Raw genomic sequence first — 15,065 nt, 5'->3', positions numbered from 1 at the left:
AGGGAAGCACATAGATTTTTCTTAAGAAACACAAATTTTAAAGCACGGACTTCTAAGTCATTTATTATGTAGATGCTTAAATTGGGAGGAGCAAAGACCAAATCAATTTCTTAAAGAAACGTCAGAAAATGACTAAATTATAGAGACAGAGAACAGCTCAGCAGCTGCCAGAGATCGGGGATGGTGGAGGGGAGGGGTGTGGGTGTGACTGAGGGAGAGCTTTGTGGTGATGCAATAGTTCTGCATCTTGATTGCAGCGGTGGTTAGACACCTGGCAAATGGCATAGAACTAGCCGCACACACAACATGCCGATGTCAGTTTCCTGGTTTTGACATTGTATGATAGTTACCCAAGTTGTAACCATTGATAGCACTGGATAAAGAGTACACTGACCTCTCCTTACTGTTGTTGCAACTTTCTGTGACTATATAGTTATTTCAATATAAAAAATAAAAAGACAACAACAAACCTATCAGAAATAATTTTCAGATGAATATTACCTACACTGCACAATTGGCTCGAGTTTTATTTTTATTTGAAAGGGTTATTCCTTAAGGTAATTTAAAGTGTTTTTATTTTCCTTTACCCATCTCAAAATCTCAGAGATTTCGCCATATCCTATAATCACATAAACCAACAAGTTTAAGAGTTAAAGTTTATTTCGAAATTTCGTTTTCTTTGTGCATCCAGGCTCGCATTTTCCTGACCATTACTGGCAAGCCGCTGAGCCTGTCAAATTCCCGCAGATCCACGTGCAGCTGTTTGCTCACTGTCTCTATCCACGTGGAAGCAGTCATTTCAGTTCTCCACTCCTTTGATTTTTATCAATATTTCTGGGTTACTTTCTGTAACAAGATTATATTTGTGTACAGCAATGCTTGCTGTCTCTTCCTCTCTCTCTCTCTCTCTCTCTCTCTCTCTCTCTCTCTCTCTCTTTTGTCAGCTATTCTCTGATGCTGAGCCTCTGAAATCTAAAAGATGCTCAAAGTGACAAACATAGAGTTTATCTGAATTTATCTGACATTCTGAGAGGTAGGCTACAGAGCTACAAGGTATATTTCTATTACATGGTAAGATAGGAACCATTTCAAGCTTTTTTTATTTTATTTTATTTTTTTACATTAACCAGAGGGATGTGTGTGTCCACCTTCCAGCCTCTCAGGTGATTTATAAACCTGATAGCTGCCTTTCTTTGCCTATATCCTGCTTCAAGCACCAGTCTTTACTTGGCTGGAGCTATGCCTGGGGAGAGCGGGGCACCCACCTTTCATCTGCACGAAGTCCAGCTGGTGAATGGACTGCAGCAGAGGGCTGTTGTCCAGACTCAGGTCGAAGTCCGTGGTCATCCTGGGAGTGAGCGTGCCTTTCCCCCACTGATCCTCAGTCAGGTGCACTCTCCTTATGAGGGCGTCAGAAATCTAATCACATCAAAGACCACAGCCTAAGAAACACACTACCACACTGGGCCCAGACCACTGCTCCTCCACTCTCCTGGACTGTCACCACCAAGCTTCCTGGGACTTACACTTTCCTGTCTCTACGCAGGTGGTGACCCACTCTTTATCATGCAAATCTAAACACTTTTGTGAGTCAGAGGGGGTGATTTAAATAATTAGCAGCTATTAATTGCCCTAATATTTGGATATATGATCATGATATTTATGATTGAAAAAATATTTATGACTAACAGCCAACATTAAATAATGATATGTTGGTGATTAATTAATCCTACCAGAACCAATAACCCTGATTCTAATATGAGGTGTGGGTATCCTGTCAAGACTTACAAATGAGGTTTACAAATAGTTTAGAGAGGCTGCATATCATAATCTGTAAAATGGAATTTCTTACACTCCCAGGGGTCCCCAAACTTTTTACACAGGGGGCCAGTTCACTGTCTCTCAGACCGTTGGAGGGCTGCCACATACAGAGCTCCTCTCACTGACCACCAATGAAAGAAGTGCCCCTTCCGAAAGTGCAGCGGGGGCCAGATAAATGGCCTCAGGGGGACGCTTGCGGCCCCCAGGCCGTAGTTTGGGGACCCCTGCAAGCCATCATCTTCATGGATCACTCTATGCTTTGGCAGAGGATGCTTTCATTTCTTATATTTAGTCTCTGTCTTTCTTGGCCAGCTTGGTAGAAGGGATCTACATATTCCTTAATAAAAGGTCCCTTAATCATTGGGATTAAAACTTAAGTAAAATTCAGCTGTTATCATGGCATCTCACTAAAACAATTAACACTGAAGAAATCATGAGACAGCCAAGGAATGAAAAACTTCACTTTATTTGCGAAATCACTGACTTGCTGGCAGTAGGAGGTGTCAAGAAGATAGAAACTTTGTACACTTAGACGTTTAGCATCAACACCGTCCAGGTGATATTAGTGGAAAAGGACACACTTCTTAGGGAAGGCAGTTAGTCTGCTTTGGAGGAACTTAGAGGGAATTACGTTTTCATGATTAAACACAAGAACAAAAACAAACACAAAAGCCCGTGCACTCGTCAATCTTGTAGCACGAGGTGGCAGAGACTTCCAGGAAGTCAGTGGAGTTTAGCAGGCACCCACATACACACAGCAATGCAGGCAGGTTCTGTTATAGAGGGACCCATGTCCAGCCAGGGCCATTGGGAGTCTGGCCTTGGTAGACTCAGTCTCATGGGATAGAGAATCTGAAGCAGAAACTAATCCATACTTACCTGCAAAAAGCCACTGGGATCATTTTCCTTAATCACCTCCAGGCAGTACTCCATGAGACCCGTGGTCTGGCGCAGTTTCACGGTGCAGTGAGAGATCTGATCTCGAACCACCTATGAGTGATGACAGAACAGAATGGTCCATAATGGCAGAAGGTGGAAAAGAAGCAAACTGGGACTTCAGGTCACTTCTTCAAACCAGAATCCAAGAGCATCATGGAACGAAACTCAGTTTATGCGTATTTTGTGGCAATGCCTGCTGTGGACAACGGCCCCAGAGGACAGGTGGATAATGGCTCTTACAGGAACTTGTAACAACAGGACCCATCAGAAAGGCTTGCAGATTGAAATCATGAGAATCTGGTTATATTAGCATCTCAAGGGACATCTTCCACAGCCCCACTCCCCCTTGCTCCCCTCTTCTGGGAGCTGCTCTAAGTGGGAGGTCTTGGAGCATCTGCCAAGGAGCTGAGCAGCTTGAGGTCCAGCTGCAGCTTCAGCTTCTGCTCTGTGACACAGTAGCCCACCTTGTCCCACCCACGGCCTGTCCCTTCTAAACAGCAGGCGTCACCATCTGAACCCAGTGCCTTTCTCATACTGATTCTCTTTCTTCAGGTGGGTGGTAGGGTGGGGCTAGAGGTGGAACTTGCTGAAAGACAATCAGCTGATGTAACGAAGCCAGAGAACCGTGGATGCAGAATCAAGTTTTAAGAATAACCCACTTAGAATCAACTCATTTTGGAAAGCAGTTTTAAAGGCTGTTCTATTTGCCAAGCTGTGCATCAGCTTTAACCTAGAAAGGCAGTTTCTGCCTCTGGGAAGTTGGCTTTGCCCAGTGTTAAACACTTGACTGTCCTTGAAAAGTTTCTTTCTTCAGAGATGTTTATCGTCTGTGTCCTCTGCTCAGTGACCCACACCCTGAAGTGGTTTCTGAAGCAGAATTGAACAACAGTTTTCTAGGAGTTTCAGTCACTCACATCCTAGCTGTTTATACTACTTTGCAAAAGCCTCAAAAACATCCAGCATTCCATACTTCACAGATAACAAAAGAGGTTTTTATAATAATTAAATTAAATATTAAATTAAATATAATTAAATAATATTAAATATAATTAAATAATAATTATTTAATAACTTTTCCTTGTCCCTTCTTTTCATTTATTTATTATAAATTTATTTTCTTTTACATATACTTTTGGAAAACAAATGGGGGAAAAGGCAAATCATCTCACCTCTCTGATGCAAAATTTTAAAGCATTTGATACTTCCTTTTAGTTTTTTTCTTTGAGCTAGATTTATTTATAGTTGCAATCATAGTATGTAACAATTTTACCTCCTTCCCACTGAACACCTTACCATAGGCATTTTCCATGTTGCCACCATCCATAAATGTTATTGGTTACATAAACATCCCTTTGAGTGGGTTGTCATAATTGATTTAACTCTTTCTGTTCCTCTATTTTTGGACATTTAAGTTTCTTCCTAATTTTTTTTTGACCATTCATTCGTTATTACTGGTCTTTGTTTCTAATTTTTTTTTATTATGATAAAATACACACAACATAGAATTTACCATTTTAACTATTTTTATTTGTACAATTCTGTGGCATTAAATACATTCACACTGTGCAGCCACCACTACTATTGGTCTCCAAAACTTTTCCTCTTCTCAAACAGAAACTTTGTACTCATTGAACAACAGCTCTCTCTTTTTTCCTGCCCCCAGTCCCAGGCAAACACCATTCTACTTTCTGACTGGATTTGACTGCTCTAGGACTCTCATAGAAGTGGAAGTATACAATATTTGTTCTTTTGTGACTGGCTGTTTCACTTGGCAAATGTCTTCAAGGTTCATCTATGTTGTAGCTGGTGTCAAAATTTTCTTCTTTTTAAGACTAAATAATGACAAGTGATGTTGACCATCTTTTCATGTGCTATTGGCCATTTATATATTTCCTTTTGAGAAATAGTTATTCAAGTCCTTTGCCCATTTTTAAAAAATGGGTTATTTGTTTTTCTGTCGTCTTTTGATGCACAAAATTTATAGATTTTCATGAAGTCCAATTTGTCTACTTTTTCTTTTGTTGCTTGTGCCTTTGGTGTATATCCAATAAATTATTATTGTTTGTTGTTGTTGTTTTTAAGAGAAAGGAGGGGAGATAGTGAGATAGACTCCCACATGTGCCCTACCAGGATCCACCCAGCAAACCCATTTAGGGCCAATGCGCAAATCAATCAAGCTATCCTCAGTGCCTGAGGCCAACACTCAGACCAAGTGCACTATCCTCAGCACCTGGGGCCGATGCTCAAACAAGTTGGGTCCTGGCTGCGAGAAGGGAAGAGAGAGAAGGAGAAAGGGATGGGAAAAGAAGCAGATGGTCATTTCTCACGTGTGTCTTGACCAGGGATTGAACCCAGGACATCCACATGCAGGGCTGATGGTCTATCCACTGAGCCGACTGGTGAAAATAATTTCAGAGCCAGAAATTATTTTCAAATCCAGTGTTGTGAAGTGTTTGCCTTATATTTGCATCTAATAGTTTTATAGTTTCAGTTCTTACATTTAGGACTTTGTTCCACTTTGAGTTAATTTTTATATATAGTATTAGGCTCAATTTCATTCTTTTGCATATGTATAGCCAGTTTCCCCAGCATCATTTGTAGAAAAACTGCCTTTTCCTCACTGAATGGTCTTGGAACACTTGTCAAAAATAATTTGACCATATATGTGATATGTGAGAGTTTATTTCTGGGCAGTCTATTCAATTTCAGTGGTCCATGTGTCTAGCTTTATGCCATTACTATACTGGTCTTTTTAAAAACATCTTTTATTTATTTATTTTTCTTTAGTAAGAAGTGAGGAGGCAGAGATACAGGCTCCTGCATGCGCCCTGACGGGGATCTATCTGGCAGATCCCCTATTGGGTGATGCTCTGCCCATCTGGGGCTGTCACTCCATTGCTTGGCAACTGAGCTACTTTAGTGACTGAGGCAAGGCCATGGAGCCATCCTCAGTGCCTGGGACCAACTTGCTCCAACAGAGCCATAGCTGTGGGATGTGGGAGGGGAAGAGAGAGACAGAAAGAGAGATAAGGGTGAGGGGGGTTGGGGAGAGGAGCAGATGGGCACTTCTCCTGTGTGTCCTGACTGGGAATTAAACCCAGGATGTCCATACACCAGGCCAATGCTCTACCACTGAGCCAACTGGCCAGGGTTACTATACTATTTTGATTACTGAAGCTTGGTAGGTAAGTCTTGTAATCAGGAAGTATGAGAATTCTAATTCTGTCCTTTTTCAAGATTGTTTTAGTTATTTTGGAGTCTTCTAATTTTTTGACAGATGATTTGCTATTGCTTTTAAACTTTCAATATAATAAAAAATAAAATTAAAATGTGGGATTTAAAAATCTCTTTATTGGAATTAATGAAAGAAAGCAACTTTGATATGAAGATTATTTGGTTTTGGTGGGGAGGGGGAGGAGATCAAATTTAAGATTGACTTATTTTCTTCTGGCATCTAGTGTGTTTCTGTCAAACTGTTACCACCATCTGTCGGTCTGGGTTCAAGAAATACAAATAATTTTATTTTTTAATCAGAAAAGAAATAGGAAAGTTAACTTTCTATTTCTTGGGTGGAAAATAACCACCCACAAGTAAAACATTTTAAAATGCCAAGACAAATGACCTACAGAAAATATGCTACCCTTCTCTGCTATGTGAGGCTCATCTAAATTGTTCTGAGAAGATGTTTTTATATTTCGGTAGCCAGTGCATCAACGTTGCTAGGTAGCAGAAATCTCAGCAGGTATTCTTCACTACTCAAATGTCACCCGCCAGGAACATGCCTGACTGACTAGTAGTACTAAAAGTCCGAATAACGACCACGAACCTCATCTGAGCACAAAGTGAGTTTACCATTGAGGCAAAATAGACTAAATTGTGCTTACTTTCCAGGGCATTCAGCTCAATGATAATTTTATGACCTTAATATGCTGAAATAAATACAATACTCCAGCCTCATGAAATTCTGTCTGCTTCTATAAATTTCCTTCTCAAGCAAGGTTTATTTGGTGCCAAAGAAGCTGTCTGAGTGTTGGGACTCCCTTCTCTTAAGAAGCTTCCCTGTTGCCCTGCAGACAGACGATTCTCTGTCTCAGCAGGGGTTTGCTGGCTCCTGAGCTTCACAGTTCAAGCTTCCTGGGCGGACTCACAATTCCCAGAGTTCCTGGTTCTCAATTCCCACTGTTGCAACAATTGATTTTGGTCTATCTTTTTACATGTGTAATTGACCATTTCACAGTAATCACCATAGCCTGTTATAAAAATCACTGCTAAAAATTAAACTACAGGGTCCCAGAAGTAGTGCTTTTGGGTGCGTTATAATGGACTTCTAGTTTCTGAAGTAGTTTAGAAGGATTTCCTGTCTTATAGAAATTGGCCATATACTTAGAACATTTAAGAGTATAATTTTTTTTTCTCTGAGTGTCTTTATCAGCTCTCTTACTTGCTACCTTATTCACTCCGATATTTCTACCCCTTTTTATTATTATTTACTTCTACATTGTATTTTTTAGGAAAATCAATTCCTAGGAAGCCAAGCCATGTTCTTTTTCTGTGAGTTTCAGGTTTCTTTGTGGTGGCTCTGATGCTCTAGGGACAGTCCTGGCAGCATGTCCGCCGCTGGCTGGACTCAAGAGTTCCTCTTCCTAGGAAAAGTGTGAGGTGCAGGAATGACACCAATAGGCACCAGGAAACAACCTTCCTGCTTTTCATCTGCACTAAAGCCCAAGTAAGCCAGCTCTCCAGGGACAATGCATTAATTTGTGCTCCATAGTTTCAGTAAAGGTTTTCATCATTTTATCAGCAGTCACCATCTGTTCCGGATGGCAGTGCCTGTTCATTATTTCAGCAGTTTTATACTGTTAAGTGGCACATTTATAAAGGTCATTTCTTGAGACAGGATGTGACACTAACGCCTATTCAGAAAACGAGAACCTGAGGACAGACTGTTGTGTCCCTTTGAATGCTCAGACATTTTCCGTAGCATAGAGCAACCCCTGATAGCCTCTACCAGACAAATAAAAACTTTTGTTCTGCCCACTCACAACGACATTTTCCCATTGCACCTCTGACAGGCCAGTCTCCCTCCATGCATCTCATGTGACATATCCAGTAACAAGAACTGGTGTTAAGTAAGGGGGAATTTTCATTATTTCAACTGATTTTTTTTTTTACCTTGGCACCCTTCTTCTCCCTCTATTCACCTCTTCATCTAATAGGTGGCTCTTCAAATTTTTCTTTGCTTCTTCTTTTTTACTTTTATTTTTATTATTATTATCTTAGGTGAGAAGAGGGGAGATAATGAGGCAGACTCCCACATGTGCCCTGACCTGGATTAACCTGGCAACCCTGTCTGGGGTTGATGCTCAAATCAACTGAGCTATCCTCAGTGCCAGGGGCCACACTCAAACAAATTGAGCTACTGGCTGCTGGTGTTGGGGCAGGGGAGAAGGAGAGAAGGGGTTAAGGGAGAGGGGGAGAAGCAGACGGTCGCTTCTGTGTTTCCTGACCAGGGATCGATCCCAGGACGTCCATCGCTGGGCCGATGCCCTATTCACTGAGCCACTGTCCAGGTCTGTTTCTTCTTTTTAATTATTTATTTATTTATTCATTTTAGAGAGGGGAGAGAGAGAGAGAGAGAGAGAGAGAGAGAGAGAGAGAGAGAGGAGAGACAGAGAGAGAGAAGGGGGGAGGAGCTGGAAGCATCAACTCCCATATGTGCCTTGACCAGGCAAGCCCAGGGTTTCGAACCGGCAACCTCAGCATTTCCAGGTCGACACTTTATCCACTGCGCCACCACAGGTCAGGCTCTTCTTTTTAAATTAATACTTCTTCTCATAGCATTCTCTCTCATTTTAGCATCTGGAAGAATACCACTAATGAATTTTTAGTCTAAGTAAATACATTCTTTTTCTCCTATTTCAGAAATGATTTTTAAATATAATCTATATTTTCCCTTCACAGTTTAAAACAATTACCCACAAGTAAAAAGTAACCTTTTTTTTTCTTTTCTTTTTGAGATTTATGTGCTTTAAAGATGCAAGCTTGAACTTATTGTTCACAGGTCCTTTTGGTCAGTGGGGGGATTTCCTATGGATTCCATCATGTCTTAAAGCAAGATGACCAATTAATGCTTGGAACTGACTCACCTTTGAGTTATAGGTGAAGTGCCATGGCTGTTAGATTCATCTAGTAAAATAAAGAATTCTCCTGGTTTTTTTTTTCCCCCCTGGAGTTGAATGTTATCTCCTATAGAACTATGATTACATTCACTGAAACTTAGAGCCATTTAAATTAAGAAAGAACATCTTTATTTTCTCACAAGCCACCATCCCTTCACTCTGTTTTAGGCAAATGTTTTCTGTTCTCTTGATATTACCCTTTGTATGGGTGTTATCCACTCACTTACATTGGCAACTAATCATTTCAAAGACAAGTCTGAGCCTTTGAGTTTTTAGTCAAGATTAAGGATCATTAGGGCTATTAAATATAATATATAAAACACTACCTGTTTTGAGGAAGGTTTGAAATTTTAACAGTAAAGCACTGAACTGTCTATTCTAGAAGTGTAAGTGCCATCAACAGCCTCACTGATAAACACTGAGTGGAATATGCAAAGCATGCTCCTAGCGTATAGAATACTGTACCCTTGTACAGAACAGTGAATAAAGGAAAAAGTACCAGCCATTCGGAGAGAGAAGCATGTTACTGTCGTCCCACCCACACAAGAGAACATTTACCATTTACGGTGGGCAATAGTAAAAGTGACACATGCAGTATGGTGCTTTGTAAAATATTGTATATGAGGCACAGTAAGTTGCGGGGGATTATCCATCATCTTCAAAGTATGCGTTAAGTCTTCGGGAGCTAATTAGTGTTAGTCATGTCTGAGTTCAGGCAAGGGTGTCAGAGAAGTTCTGTGACTGTCCTTCGCTAGCATGGCCAAGATGTGTAGGGAGGATTCAACGGTACGTCCCCTAACCTTGGTGAGCTCCAGCTCTATGTGATGGCGTCCTGTTGATTCCAGGGCACCCTGAGTGCTCTATTTCACACACACAGATCTTCTGTGACTTTGGCTCCTACACAGAATTTGCCAAATGAAACTGAAAGTAATTTCCCATTAATAACAGACTTATAATCAATCATAATTGTGGTTAAATTATTAGATCAGCCCCCTAAAAAGTTCTGATGAGGGTAGTTGAAGGTTTTAAGTTGTTACAGTGTGACTAATTTTTCCAAATGTCTTCACTGTGACAGACTAACTGAACTTCTTGCCAGTAGTTGTATTAGGATTTATCTGATTATTGGCTTAAATTTGTTGCTTTTTCTTTCTAGTAATGGCTGTAGCCAGTCAAATACTATATAATTATTTTAAAATTCCTTATAAGCTTGAGCAGGTCTTCCTTCCTTCCTTCCTTCCTTCCTTCCTTCCTTCCTTCCTTCCTTCCTTCCTTCCTTCCTTCCTTCCCTCCCTCCTTCCCTCCTTCCCTCCCTCCCCCAACTCTCTCTCTCTGGATTACTTGCCTATTATGAAGCAATGGAAAAATATCTGAAGTAAGCAGTTTGACAAGCCAACAATGTCCCTAGTGTAAATTTGTACTCAATGATACAGCCATATGATTTTTTTTAAACATAATGGGAACATAACAGGCAATACATGGTAAATAATAACAAAGATAATGATAGCAATAATAATAATAATTCTAATAAAATCCAATAGTATATAGTAGGATTCAAAATCTAGCATTCTCTAGATAATTATAATTGGGATAGGGAGACCCTCTATAAATATGAAAGGCTCTATAAACAGTAAGCTTTATCATTATCTTTCAGCATTCTCACTGAATAATTTTGTTGGTAGATTAATTTACCAACCACATATAGAAATGAAAGGTTAGACTTTTTCAGAATGTTTTTTTCATAATTATAATTTTCTTTTCTACAGAGGAACTCAGAAAAACGTACTATTCAACATATTAATTCACTTAATAATATTGGAGGGAGAACACATTTAAAATGATTGTAGAATTATTTCAAATTTTGAATATGATATAGAGTAAAAGAATTCTCAGATATTTCTTTGGGTTTACCAAAAGAAAAATAGCATTTTTAAAGTTCCTGAAAAAACCCCCATAGATTTCGTGATTGACACATTTTAATATAAGTGTTGTCACAAATTCCCTGTGAGGATCACAGACAGAGAGGACAGTGCTCAGGGCCTTACTCAGCTAAGACAGACAAGGGAAGGATGAGAACAAAACATACAGATAGGACAGGAAGCCTGGAAGTCTAGTCTACTTTTTTGGTCATCAGGATATTGACCAGGAGTTCCCAGTGAGACCTGGTAATATTTCTTGAAAGCTCAAAACCTGTTTTTCTCTCTAGTAGGTTCCTGGCATTTGTTTTAGTTCACCACATCCTGAAAACAGATATTTGGCTCCCAGTGTTTTTTCAAACCACAAAATAGTATTAACTGTAATTTATATCTCAAACAGTATTCCTAAAATATGATCACATCTGTGTATGTCTCAAAGCCTTTTTTTTTTTTTTTTTTTAGCTTTTAAAAATAGCTCACCAGACTCTGTGGACTATTTTGTAAGATGATCAATTATAAACTCAGACCACTGAGGAATTTCTAAGGTTCAGAGACAGTGACACACCTGCATGGGCTCATTCTACACCATGAACTATGATTTATGAAAAAATAAGCCCATAGGAGCCCTTCTTCAGGGAGCTGAAGGAAACCAGATCTCCAGTTATTCTTTCTCAGTAACAACACCAATAATAACAGTGAGTATTTATTGAGTGCTGTGGTCAGTGTTTTCCAGCGCCACACGAGGTGACGACGACTTCTAGCCTTACTTTACACACAGGTAAAAGAAACTGAGACATACACTTGCTGACCGTTAGAGACCCAGTAAATGATAAAGCGTGTGCTCAAACCTCGTCCTCTATGACACGGAGTCTGGCCTCGTCACCACTCAGCTCCATCTTGCCTCGGAACCAGAGCTATTCAATCTGCTCAAGCCATCCGAGCTTGCAGAGAGGGGCATGAGGGGACTATAAAAACTGCATTTACACATGCTCACTGTCCAGCGTCCCTAGCCTTTTGGATTGCTCAGGCAGAGAAAGTTGCCAGAAAAATACACAACACAACTCTCCTCTTTGTCAGCAAGAAAAGCAGGCCCCCAGAGGACTCGGCCAAAGGAAGCGGAAGACCATAAGATTATCCAAGCTGGACTGTGAGTGATGGGCTAGCCAACAAAGCCAGAAAGAAGAACTGTGCTTGGCAAGTGATGTCTATAAAAGGCCAGTCTTTTCTCACAGATCTGAGTAGCAACAGAAGTGACAAGAAAGGGAAAAGGCAGGAGGAGAGAAGCAGAGAGAGGGGGACGTGGAGGTTGGCATTAGCAGTCGCGGCATCGGCATTGCTGACTGTTTTTAGAAGCAGTGACAGATACAATCAGCTGAAACAGCAGAGGAACAAATTGCTTGAGACAGAAGACAGAACAGCTTTGCTGCCATGGGGGGACAACCAGCCACCTGTCTCTGGTGTCCATAGCCCTTTGGGATCTGGGGCAGGGAACTCCACCTGGGGCAGAGTGAAATGAGGGCAGGCAGCTGCCTCTGCTCAGCAGCCCCCCCAGAACATCAGTGCGCCCGTGGGGCAGGCCACCGATGCGCCATCGTGGGACTTGGGAGTCCTGGTGCTGCATTAGAGCCACTCCTGCACGGTCTCCGCCTGCAACAACGGCACAACCTGTCACTGATGTTCATACAGTCCCTCCTGCGGGGGCAGCACTCGGAGGGGGCCGGGGGAACTTTCATGCCCCTCTGCTACTTTTTGATATAAATAAGTAATACTTTCTCAAGCTTTAATTTCCTCCTCCATCCAGAGCCCTGCCCTTATATCGCTCCCATATAGGAAACTTGGAGTTGCCACTAGGGTCACCCACCCCATATGACTTCTGTTCATTGTGTTCTGTTTAAAGATGTCAGGAAAGTGACCACAGTATTTTTAAAAAGAGATTTCCATTGAGAAAAAGTTAAAATTTTATGGCCAGATACTAAAATGGTTGGCCCCCTATTTAGAGGGAAAACCCCAGCTGTCCAGCTCATTTCCCAAAGACGACTGTGTTTTTATTTTAGATTGCTCCATGCAATTCAAGGGGTATTTTGAGTTCTGCTATAACAATAAAAGTTCTGGGTTTCTGAAGCACGCTAAAATGAAGGGCTATAGTGATGATCTCTTAATAGTGTCAGAGCAGCGACAGAAACAAAGAAACACCCGTCCATCCTCACGACTAACTGGATGGAGCAAGACCAGGTGCACTGTGCTAACCACCATCTTCCGCCCTCACAGCTTTGCCGAGTCCTGCAGGCAAGAATGTAAGCTGCCATCAGCACACACATCCCGAAGTTTGGGCTACTCCAATGCCAGCTCTCCTGCGATGCACTGTGACCCTTTCAGCTGGAAGCAATTTTACCCTCCTTCCAGCTTGTATGGCCTTGGCCACCTCTCCTCTGGAAGCTCACTCTCTACCTGTATGGGACTCCTCTGTGGGTGTGACTTATCTCATCCATTGAAAGTAGGCTCCATAAGGGCAGGACTCATCCTGAGTCACTATCTCTCTCTCCTCCCCTGCTCCTCAGCCTAGCACTCAGCTCCTAGCAGGCGTGCATTAGGCGCTGGCTGACTGATGAAAGGGTGAGGGTGGGAACAAGCCCTCTCTGTGCACTGTACTTCTACCAGCCAGAGGCAGTCAAGTGCCACGGTCCAGATTCTGGGCTCTGAAGCTGGTTATCAGCACTGGAATTCCGGATCCTTGCACCAGCTCTTAATATCATGGTGCCATGGTTTCCTCATCTTTAGAATAGGGACAGTAGTAATAATGACCTTGTAGAGGTGTTGTGAGAAATGGAGGAGTTGATCCCTGTAAAACAATCTGTTACGTGCTGCCTCAAAGCAAGTGTCCCCAAGGGTTAGTTATTGCTATCAGGAAAGCCAGGGCTTGGTTGCCAAGGATGTTCGTCTTGTGTTGCTCGCTGGGCAACTGCAGAATCACATCTCAGAGCATTTCTAGGTTTTAATTCAGATTTAAACAATGATGATACTTGAAGAATTTTTCATTCAGACCTAACCTGACTATCTTGAATGAAAATGTTTATGAACTAGAAATATTTTCCAGATTAAATCTATAAGATTGATATCCAGCCTATCCAGGTGGTGCAGTGGATAGAGCGTCGGACTGGGATGCAGAGGACCCGGGGTTTGAGACCCTGAGGTCGCCAGCTTGAGTGCGGGCTCATCTGGTTTGAGCAAAGCTCACCAGCTTGGACTCAAGGTTGCTGGCTTGAGCAAGGGCTTACCGGGTATGCTGAGGGCCCACGGTCAAGGCACATATGAGAAAGCAATCAACGAACAACTAAGGTGTTGTAACGAAAAACTAATGATTGATGCTTCTCATCTCTCTCCATTCCTGTTTGTCTTACCCTATCTATCTCTCTCTCTGACTCTTTCTCTGTCTCTGTAAAAAAAAAAATTGATATCCACATGATAAAACTTTTAGGGATTTTTTTTTGGTATAAACAATAGCTTTACTACTACCTCCATTTTGCTCCCCCATATATTAGGAATTACTACATACATTGCCATGAGACACAATCCTGATGTCCCTCAGGAAATTCGAAAGCAAATAACTTGATTTATTCTTTGACAGTGTGATACTACAGAAAAATTATTCTGCTGTCATTGTTCAGCTTAATCTTCATATATTCTTAGTCTTTATCATCATTTGTATTATTTCATTTTCTTGTTTTCCAGTTCCCTTGGATTATTAGTGTCTTTGTAACTGGTTTCGAAGAGCTCATTTATGGCTAAAGATGTTAAACCTTTCTCATGCATTGCAAATGAACCATGCTTTTTTGTTATTATTTTACTGTGGTGTTTTATTTTCTGGCTGTACAGAAGTTGTGTACTGAAATATAATTATGTTCTGTTAAAAAAAAAAAAAGACCACAGACGTTAGGAGAGTGGAGCCTGGACACTGATGAGCTAGGGAAAGCCATGTAAGTAAAACGTGCCGTTATTCAGCACTTCGTGGACTGCGGTGCGTCCTTTGAAAGTGCCTTTCCGCCCACCTCTGGTTCCAGTGCAAAGACTCCACCAGGCAGGGTCAGTGTGGTGCCCCTCAGGAGCCTGAGTTGGTTCGAGGATGAACCTGAGAGGGTCTTCTAGTTAGACACACCACCAGGAAACAGTACTGGTCTCTCTGGAAGGAGTGTTATAATCCCCAGCCTTGGTTCAC

General features: G+C 41.4%; 1 protein-coding gene across 14 annotated transcripts in view; it reads right to left on the bottom strand.

Moving 5' to 3' along the window:
• TRIM9 (tripartite motif containing 9) overlaps positions 1-15,065 on the bottom strand; it is a 111,136-nt gene that overhangs the window by 32,110 nt on the left and 63,961 nt on the right. For all 14 annotated transcript variants that reach the window (XM_066276063.1, XM_066276066.1, XM_066276070.1 and 11 more), the window contains exons 4-5: positions 2,701-2,811; positions 1,266-1,419 (exon numbers count right to left, since the gene is read on the bottom strand). In XM_066276063.1, the coding sequence (XP_066132160.1) occupies positions 1,266-1,419; positions 2,701-2,811 (265 nt within the window). The remainder of the gene's footprint in view (positions 1-1,265; positions 1,420-2,700; positions 2,812-15,065) is intronic.

This window comes from Saccopteryx bilineata, chromosome 4, assembly GCF_036850765.1.
Source record: "Saccopteryx bilineata isolate mSacBil1 chromosome 4, mSacBil1_pri_phased_curated, whole genome shotgun sequence".
Lineage (NCBI taxonomy): Eukaryota > Metazoa > Chordata > Mammalia > Chiroptera > Emballonuridae > Saccopteryx > Saccopteryx bilineata.
This window is presented reverse-complemented; position numbering and strand designations above follow the sequence as displayed.